The 10053-nt window shown below is 34.3% G+C and overlaps 1 protein-coding gene and 1 long non-coding RNA gene across 2 annotated transcripts; both read left to right on the forward strand.

Moving 5' to 3' along the window:
* The first annotated feature begins 3434 nt into the window (after positions 1-3434).
* On the forward strand, positions 3435-4611 carry LOC129578498 (uncharacterized). The gene is made up of 3 exons (XM_055467191.1): positions 3435-4074; positions 4160-4305; positions 4376-4611. Exons 1-3 carry the CDS (start codon positions 4032-4034, stop codon positions 4571-4573), a joined length of 387 nt encoding a protein of 128 aa, XP_055323166.1. The 5' UTR covers positions 3435-4031; the 3' UTR covers positions 4574-4611.
* Positions 4612-8357: 3746 nt separating this feature from the next.
* On the forward strand, positions 8358-9440 carry LOC129578846 (uncharacterized). Its single transcript, XR_008689144.1, has 4 exons — positions 8358-8507; positions 8590-8893; positions 8972-9030; positions 9101-9440. It is a non-coding gene; the product is annotated as an uncharacterized LOC129578846 (long non-coding RNA).
* The last annotated feature ends 613 nt before the right edge of the window (positions 9441-10053 follow it).

A 10053-nucleotide genomic window follows, 5' to 3' on the forward strand; every position in this document is an offset into this window, starting at 1 on the left:
CCTTACGAAATGCTGAGATGCTCAGCAATCTTAAAACACATGTTTGTGAAAATACACGAAAAACTAGTAAAGAAAGCTTATACTCGCTTTGCTGATATCTTTGAAATTGTCTACTTGATGATGGTCCGAAAAAATTCAGTTTTTATAAAAATGATTTTTTTTTGCAAAAATTTTCTACGAGCCGATCCGAGCCGTTTAAGAAGCGTATTCACTCTTGGGAACTACTTTTATATTGGTTTTTGACGTTTCTAAATCGATTGAGACAGGCTCAATTGACGATTTGTAGGTCAAAATACAAAATCGGCGGGTTGGATCAACTTACAAAGTGGGTCAACTTACACATACTCCCCCGATTTATAAATATTATCAGTACCGATGGCTATTTATATTAGTTTTAGCTCTTTTCACAGCATTTGCTATATGAATGAGAATATTAGAATATTATTGACATAACTTGTTCTATACCAAATATTTTGCAAGTTCAATTCATATGACATGCTCAGTAAGTAATTTACTTCGAATCACGGCGATTTTAAATGAATATTCTGAAACGTCTATTTTATCATAAATTCATTATGATTTTGGCGGACCTGTTGTTTTTAGAGGAAAATAAGTTGGAATTGTCAATTATGGCGCTATGTTAGATTCATTTTCTGTTATTGAATTGAATTGAATTTTATTTCATCGCCAAAAAACTGGCTGAATATGATTTAAATTTTTACAATAAAAATACATCAGTTGTTTGTATTTACATTTTCTCTTTGGGTTGACAAGAATTTTTCAATATTCGACTTAAATGAGTCTCTAGTTCCAGCAGTATTTACAAGTGTTATGAAATTGTTTATGCAACGAATCATACGAGCAATCGGTTGTTGACGTAAATAATCGGTATCAAAAAAGAGGTTCACTAAGTGTTCTTTTATTTCTTAATGTACGACGTTGTTCAAGCCTCACAAATTTCGAACTAATAAATTCGTCATTGATATTACATTTATATACATCATAAGCAATAATTGCATCAGCAATTTCTCTTCTTAAGTCTAATGGTTGCATTTTAAGTTGCTTACACCTATCAAAGTATGGAGTTAGTCTAAATGAAGTAGCATTTCTTATATTTTCTAGCAAATAAATAACAAATTGCTTCTGTATCGATTCGATATCTCCAATATAAATATCCTGATATGGGCTCCATATAACTGAAGCAAATTCTAAAATAGGCCTAACATGAGCCAAATACAATATTTTTTGTGTGTCATATGTAAAGTTTCCGTTTGAAAAATGCTTGATACAGCCAATCATGCGTCTCGCTTGTATGGTTTTCTGTTCGATGTGATGGCCGAAGTGTAGCTGCTTATCGATCAGAACGCCGAGATCGCGAATCTCTTCCTTCCTCTCAATTAAGTAATCTCCCATAGTGTAGTTAACGACGATAGATGATTTTTTTCCGACATAACGTAAGCATTGCACATTTTTGATTGGTGAAGAACAGTCGATTATTATTGCACCAGTCGATGAGTTTATCGATGTCATTTTGAAGGTGATTCGAGTTGTTATTTGCGGTTGTGCCACGAATTTCCATCGCAATCTTGATATCGTCTGCTAATAGCAGCACCGTAGATTTTTCAACACTAACAACTATGTCGTTTATGAACATGGTGAACAAAATTGGGCCAAGCACACTTCCAGCAGGCACACCAGAAGGCGACGAGTATGATCTGGATTTGGATTGGCCAATCTTAACAAAATTGAATCGATCGATGACAAAGTCACATAGCCATTTGGCAGTTTTACGTCCAATTTTGAAGTGAGCAATTTTTTCGATGAGTCTACGATGCCAGACTCGGTCGAACGCAGTTTTGAAATCTCCGTAAAAAACATCAAGCTGCATTTTCTTGCGAAATGACTCGTGTGCCAATATCGACAGGTTCAGTAGATTCGTAGTGACAGAACGCTTAGTTCTGAATCCATGTTGTGAATTAGATAATTGTAGGTCGATGATGGCGCTTAGCTGGTGTTTAATTGCTATTTCGAAGATTTTCAATATGACTGAACTGATTGCTATGACCCGATAGTTTGTAACATCATCTTTGTCGCCTTTTTTGAAGACAGGCACAACTCGTGACAGTTTGAGCAAGTACGGTATAGTACCAGCATCAAATGTTTTCTGGAACAAAAGCCAAATCGGCCATACAATGGCGTCAACACATTGTTTTATGACTAACGGTGATATATCATCAGGTCCAGCTCCACTATGCCATTTTAACGAGTTAATGGCTAGTTCGATGCTTTCCAATGACACGTTGATTTCATTTGCATCATCACTCTCACGAAAAATGTCTTCGAAATTCCACGATTGATCATCAGCTACGTAAATTGACTCGAAGTAGTTTGCGAACAACTGGACAATGTCGTCTGGTGAATCAGCGGTGACATTATTGTGGTGCATCTGATTTGGATAAGTTGCTTGTTTGTTGCCAATTTTCGCAAACTTCCAAAACGCTGCTGGATTCGATTTGATGTTGTTTTGAATGCCCATGATGTACTCATTGTGTAGCCTATCGTTCAACACGTTGAATTCGTGACACGCTTTGACATATTCATCTGTTTGGACTCCAGATGGCTTTCGTTTAAATGACTTATCACGTTGATTTTTCTTGTGTTGAAGCTCACAACTCCACCATTTCGGCTTGTTCGGGTAATTGGTGACTGATACCTTTGGTACATTGTTCTCAGTGAGTGTTGAAATAGTTCGATGAAAGAAATCAAACGCAGAATGAACATCGCGTATGCCAAACTCATGTTGAAAATTAATACTCTCGATTTGTTGACAAAGTCGTTGATAATTTCCACGTGAGTATTTGAAAACCAATTTAGGTTCTGAGCGAAGCGTTGAACTTATTTTCGAATATTCGAATTCGATTTCATATGGCTTATGAAATACGTCTTGTTGGTTCGCATCGACAAGTGTGTGCTGGTCAACGCTCAATTTGACATCACTCGAATTATTTACAAATAGCAAATCCAAGATCACGGCGATTTTAAATGAATATTCTGAAACGTCTATTTTATCATAAATTCATTATGATTTTGGCGGACCTGTTGTTTTTAGAGGAAAATAAGTTGGAATCGTCAATTATGGCGCTATGTTAGATTCATTTTCTGTTATTTGACTGGATCATTTGGAATGTGCAAGGCAGATAATTCATTCACATTGTCCGCATATGCATCAAAATGATTTCATAAAATTCACAACTTTTCGATAACAAATGTGAACCCTTTGCAAATATGTAAATGGATAATGTATTAAATAATATAGATGGATAGTCAAATCTTTGAAGATGTGCCGAAATGTCTTCGGGCAGGGCGATTTCAATTGTAGATTTTGTTTAGTTTAATGTAGTGTTTTTCCTTTTTTTATGTAGAAACAATTTTTTTGAGTAATTGGCTGTCGAAAAACTGCTCCAAAATGGAAAAACTCAAATCTTGGTAAACGTAAGTATTTTCCACAAATCAATTTTTTCTCTCGAATGGATGAAGAATGGATCCATAAAATTGTAGATAAAATGTAGAATTCAAAGTGCCCAGAATTAATTGTAGTGGTTTTAAAAATAATAGTAGAAGCGTCTACGGTTATGTCAGAATAAGAAGTTTCATTATTCTTTCAAATTCAAATCTACAATTGAAATCGCTCTACCCGAAGTCATTTCGGCACATCTTCCAAGATTTGACTATCCATCTAATAATATGCATTCAAATGAAATTCTAACGCCTATCTCAATGTGTAATTGATTTCAATGGAAAATGTGTCAAACGTAGAACATAAAAAAAATAATAGCATTTCAAAATAACAAACTTTATCAAATGAAACAAACAAAAATCATTTATTGAACATTTGCCTGTGTCAAATTGATTGTTGCAAATTATTTTTGCAGCGTTTGTTAGGACAATAATGGAAAATTTCAATTCTATATATAGTCTAATTAAAGTTGAGGGAAATCAGTATTGATCTATGTTAAATTTAGTATTCAAATATGAAGCTATTCGTTTCCAATTGTTTGGCCTCGCTCTTTATTTGTAAGTGTAGAAAAAACATATCTCTTCTTTATCGTCTTTTTACTTCAAAATTGATTTACTTCAAAATTGATGCCATTTTTTGAAGGTATGGCTGCATTCGAAGCCGTAAACTGTCATCCGGATACAACACATTTGCCACCAACGAGTGAACGACCACCATTCCAGGATTGCGGAATATGCCCAACAATTGTTCAGAACATAAGGAATGCGGTTAAGAAAAACCCAACTGCAGTGAGTGTTTTATTTGTAAGAAATCAATTCGGACGAACGGCTAATTACTTTCGATTGAATTTCTCGATAGGAACGCGTTCAACTTGTATTCAACGCCAACTGTTACCCTTCCAACCGAGTAATAGATCCAAAAGCAATAATAACTGGACATAAGTGCGAGAAATATAGACCACACATGGAACAATGTGCACCGCTAATTGCCAATTTTAATATTGCTGCTAATCATATTTGCGAAATATTTGATGAATGCATGATGGTATACCCATAAACGTTCCAATATGGAATTAAAAAAAAGTAGTAACCAATGATACTTGTACGCGAGTTAATTAACATCTAGTGATAAACGACCGGAAAATTTCACTACTTTCCTTCTACATTTGTCACTAAACGAAATTTCGTTGTGTGTAAATAAAAAAAAAGAAAACGCAATTTGTGTTTTTTATTTTCAATTTTGAATAATTTAAAATGGCTCCACATAATATGCATTCAAATGAAATTCTAACTCCTACCTTTATGTGTAATCGATTTCAATAAAAAAACATACCATCTGCACTCCAGAATGAAGTATAATACTTTGTAAGTGTATTCGAGATTAAACGGAAATAATTTTTTTTTAAATGAAAATTAGCACATGGGAATGGCTCTAGAATAAGATTATGAACATGAATGCAATGTGGCTATAATTAAACATAAACAGAATTCAATTTAACCGAGTTAAACATTATATCTAGATATTTCTTATCAATCGAGAGAGGAGTATAGCTGAACGTAGTATGTAAAAATGTAAAACTGACTAACCGCATTAAAAGTAAATCTCTCAGTCTCTGTCTCTGTCTCGAATCGTGATAATTTTTTGGTTAACCGCTTATTTTGTCAGCATATGCAATAACATCATTCTCATATATTTTCCATTGCGTAAAGTTTTATCGAAATTTATTGGTTAAGAATTTCAAAAATAAATGCGGATGTTTTCAGTTGGAGCAAATTAGTTTGGGATTTGACTTGAACGAGAGTGGTTGTTTACTTTGTACAGACATAATTTCAAAAATAGAAAATCTATAAAAATTTGCATTTAAAATAAAACCAAAGTTCGAATAAAATGTATTCAAGTCCGTTGCGCGTGATTTCGAGCAATGTTCATTATTATGAACGTCATTCGTTCTTCTGTTCGATTTGTAAACAACGGTTTTTAACGGAGAAAAATTTCAATCGTCACATTAGTAGCCGCAAGCATATTAGACAAATGCAAATTTTCCGGGTGACTGCATACCGAGTGATTGCACAACCACATAGAAGTGCTACCAAATTGGATTTATTGCCAAACGAAGTGATTCAAGAGCTCATCAGTGATTTGACCAATCAAGTCGATCAGAAGGAGAACTTCTTCAATGACATTCAGTTGGTAGAGGATAATCCACTGATGCCAGCAATGGATTTGATCCAAGCCAATCCAGCTCCCGTTCAACGTGTCGAACCAATTCCTGTTCCGAAATCACCGTATATCATGGAAACTACTCCGCTATTTGATCGACCGAAACTGATTGACTTTGAAGGAATTCCTGCAACTTACACGAACTTACCCTGTTTGACGTGCTTCCAATCTCTTGACTCACAACAAGACTTCAACGAACATATGCTCAAATCACATTTCAAGATGTCAATTGGCAGCTGATTTCAAAATCGATTTTTATTTCGACCAACAGTACCTATTTAAGCGTGAGAACAACAAGTGAAGCCAATTAATGGAGAACAAATGAGACGTTTCTAGCAAAATGAACAGACGTTTCGGTCTCATACACAAATGGAGCGCTTGGTTTTGTTTACATATTTTTTTATATACAATTGATAAGACGATAAGAGCCGTTTAGAATATAAAAAAACCGCAGTAGAATCACAATGAATAATTTAGAAAGAATAGCAAATAGCTCAACGTATTCTAGGGTTAAGTTGTTTATTTAATAAAAAAAAAATAAGAGTTTACATTATGGAATGCATTCAATTTGATTGATTTTGTATTTATGTCGATTGGATCTCGTATAAATCAATGATGTATCGAATGCGGTTTGATTCAACCACTTACATTTTATCTTATTGTCGGTCAAATAAACGATTGAAAGACGTGGAAAATAAACCCTTAAATCGCTAATATTTTCGAATTGTGTGAACTCATTTGCGTTTAAATTCAGCATTTCAATATTTTGCACACACTTTAAGCTATCAAAAATGTGTGCGTTTTTCAATTTATTTCTGGCGAGGTTTAAGTTTTTCATTCGATGATTTGTTTTATCCATGCAATTAATGGATTGTTTTTCGAACTGTCCCAGTTGATTGTCGTCGATGTTGAGGATTTCGATGGGTGCTGATTGCACGACCGAAATCAAATTGATAACTTTGATTCTGTTGTGAGCAAATGAGACAATTTTCAACCGTTCAGCTCCATTAAATATCGACTCCGATATGATTTCCAGATGATTTTCGGCCAAAATCAACTCCTCCAAGCTCTTCAATGCAAAGCATCCATCTGCGATTATTGCAATTGAATTATTTCTCAAGCTAATGCGCGCCAATGATTTGGCTCCATCGAAAGTATGCGGTTTCAAAGCACCCAACCGGTTGTTATCGATTCGAATGGAAACTAAGCGATCAAGTCCACTGAAAGCTTCATATTCGATGGAGTGAATAGAATTGGATGACAAGTCAATTTGTTCTAGACTGGGCGCTCCATCGAATGATGACTTCGTAACGTTTCGTATGAAATTATTCCGAAAATTTGCCCAAAGCAGTGACGGTGATGCGGCTCCCATGGATGGCACATTATCCAAACTGTTTGAAATGAACAATTGCTCCAAGTTTGGAAAATAGTCAAAGATTGAATCTATTGATGCAATGTACGAATGGAGTTCCGGCCGTATTTCCAAAATCACCCCAACCGGCTGCAGATAATGATTCAAATTGATGATGTGAAATGTGTTCTCTATCGGTAAGTTGATTGATGGCGGTGATATTGAACAATAACTTGTCACTTCTTTATTGCACTCAACCGTTATTGATTTGCATGTCATCTGCCGAATAATGGCCAGAAACACAAACACAAGCGATTTATTATTGGAGTTGACACTAAAAGAATAAGAATAAGAATAAAAACAAACAAAACCGATAATTTAACTGAAGAGAATTGATTTGAGTTTTTATTTTATGAATTGATTTGCTACCTCACAAACATATTGACTCTTTGCATAAGAACACTCGTCTAAATCAACAATACGATGTAAAATCTATGTGAAGTCATCCTATGATTGTTACATCAGTGAATTCAAGGCCGAAAATGATGATAATATGTTAGAAATGACATTCAAACGTAATCGACGGATATAATGAACGAACTCACATTTTTATAAAGATTGTAAAATTCATTTCCTGCAAATCATTTCTAACATCACTCACGAATAGTAGAAGGGTACTTCGCCAGATAGTCTAGGAGTAATGTGCTGATTTTCAGCATTTTGTAGCAAAATCATGTACCCATCATTTTTTTCTTTTCATTTTAAGTTAAAGTTTTTTTTAAGCAATACATTTTATTTTGAATTATAGAAGTAAGACATTATTGGGAGCGTATATAGAGACCCCTTTCCTACATTCATCTCTGACTAATGTACAGTAGTATGCCCTACAAATGATAACAAACATCCGTTGCGGGTGGACGGTCCACTTAAAACGAGAGACTATTTCAAGGCAGAAAAAAAAATCATTTTTGCATTGTGACACACATTTCGATCTTGATCTTACAAACATCGCAATATCTGTGATAGCTGATTGGTTTAAGGCCACAGAAATAAGAAAAAAAATCTCGTTTATTTTCCTTCGGAACAGAGAGCGCATATTTGCTGCTGTGCAGGCCTGAGCTGAACTGAATTTGTTGACTCAGGCGCCCAGTAAGATTTCATTTCTAGCTAAGATACATCTTAATATAATTGATAAACACGGTGAATCTCAGATAGCAATGACATTTTACCATCGTAAGTGCGGTAAAATACCGCTTCAGGCGCCTGACTAAGCAAATTCAGCTCAGCTTAGCTTGCCTGCTCAGCAGCAAATATGCACTCTTTGCTTTGCAACTAGATGTTTATTGTTTTGTTCCTTTTTTGGAAGCTCTTTGGCGAAATATTCCACCAATGTGGAAATACTGAACGAAAAAGAAAAATGTAAGAAAAGAATGAAAAATTGTGACATTAGAAAACTTAATTAAAATAAAAATGGTGAAATGTGTACGTTTTCAATTAATAGACCGTGTCAAATCAATTGCTCGTATTGATTTTCGAATGAAAAATGTAAATATACCGATGGTCGGTTGCGTTGCCAGACGAACTGTTATTATCAAATGAATTTTGTTGTTCAGCATCACGTTCAACGTTTCGAATTTAGTGGAAATATGAAACTAGTAATTTCCATTGTTTGTGCTTTGTTGTTCATTGGTGCGTGTGTGTATCAAAGACAAAAAATGATCCATTCAATATTCTCTTAAAAACTCTATTCGTTGTAGGTGTATCAGCGAAACAGAATGAACAACAGCCTTTCGCAAGAGATTGCGGTAATAATATGATAGAGTGAAAATATTACTAATATTATTAAGATAAGTCACTTTTTTTTTGTCATTGGCCTACAACAGGTATATGTCCTAAAATTATCCGACATATCAGGAGAGTCATTGGTGATAATATAACCCCGGTTTGTATTCAATTTATGAGCATTCACATTTCAAGCGCTCAAACCATTTTATTTGTTTCGATGTCAACAGGAAAAGGTCCTAGAAGTATTCTATTTCATTTGCGGTAACGTTGTAACACCTCCTCCTTATACGCAAAGTTTGACCGATTTAAAGGTTATCGATGATATCAGATGTATAAAATATAATTTGTATATAAAGAAAGCCGCACCTGAGATAGCCAATCTGCGAGTTCCAGAAACTCATTGTTGCGAACAGCTAAAAGAATGCATAGACATGGGCATGGTCATGGGAAATGGCTAAGAAATAACGATGCTAATTAAAGTTGCTATTATGAAATTCATGAAAAATTGTGATTTTTCTTATGTTATTATATCTTTTCGTTCAAATGACTGTGAAATAAATCAATTTTCATCGAATACCAAATGGCTGTTTATGCGTGATTGCAAATCAGTGATTCATAACTGATAAGAAATTATTCTACTATTTTGTTTTATTCTTTCCTCTAGTAGACAAAAAAAATGTCCGAGAAAATAACAAAGAAATTTGAAGATAACCCAATCGGCGTAAGTATTTCATACCAAATGCTAATTTATTTTAAAATCTGTCCGATAGGAACGGAATGAGGAAAATACTCAAATAAATTTGCGATAACAATAATGCCCGTTCCAAGTACTTCGGCTTTCATGAAACTTAGCTCTAGCCAAAACTGCTGACTGGTCTGAAAAAATTGGCAATACATCGTCGTCAAATGAACTTTCAACGCTGATCTTTGAGTACGATCGATTTCAATGGAAAATGTGTCAAACTTGGAATATAAACAAAATAATAGCATTTCAAAATAACAAACTTTATCAAATAAAACCAACTAAAGCCATTTGCCTGTGTCAAATTGATTGTTGCAAATTATTTTTGCAGAGTTTGTTAGGACAATAATGGAAAATTTCAATTCTATATAAAGTCTAATTAAATTTGAGAGAAATCAGTATTGATCTATGTTAAATTTAGTATTCAAATATGAAGCT

This window comes from Sitodiplosis mosellana, unplaced genomic scaffold, assembly GCF_009176505.1.
Source record: "Sitodiplosis mosellana isolate CC-2019 unplaced genomic scaffold, AAFC_SMos_1.0 Smas_scaffold_6226, whole genome shotgun sequence".
Taxonomy (NCBI): domain Eukaryota; kingdom Metazoa; phylum Arthropoda; class Insecta; order Diptera; family Cecidomyiidae; genus Sitodiplosis; species Sitodiplosis mosellana.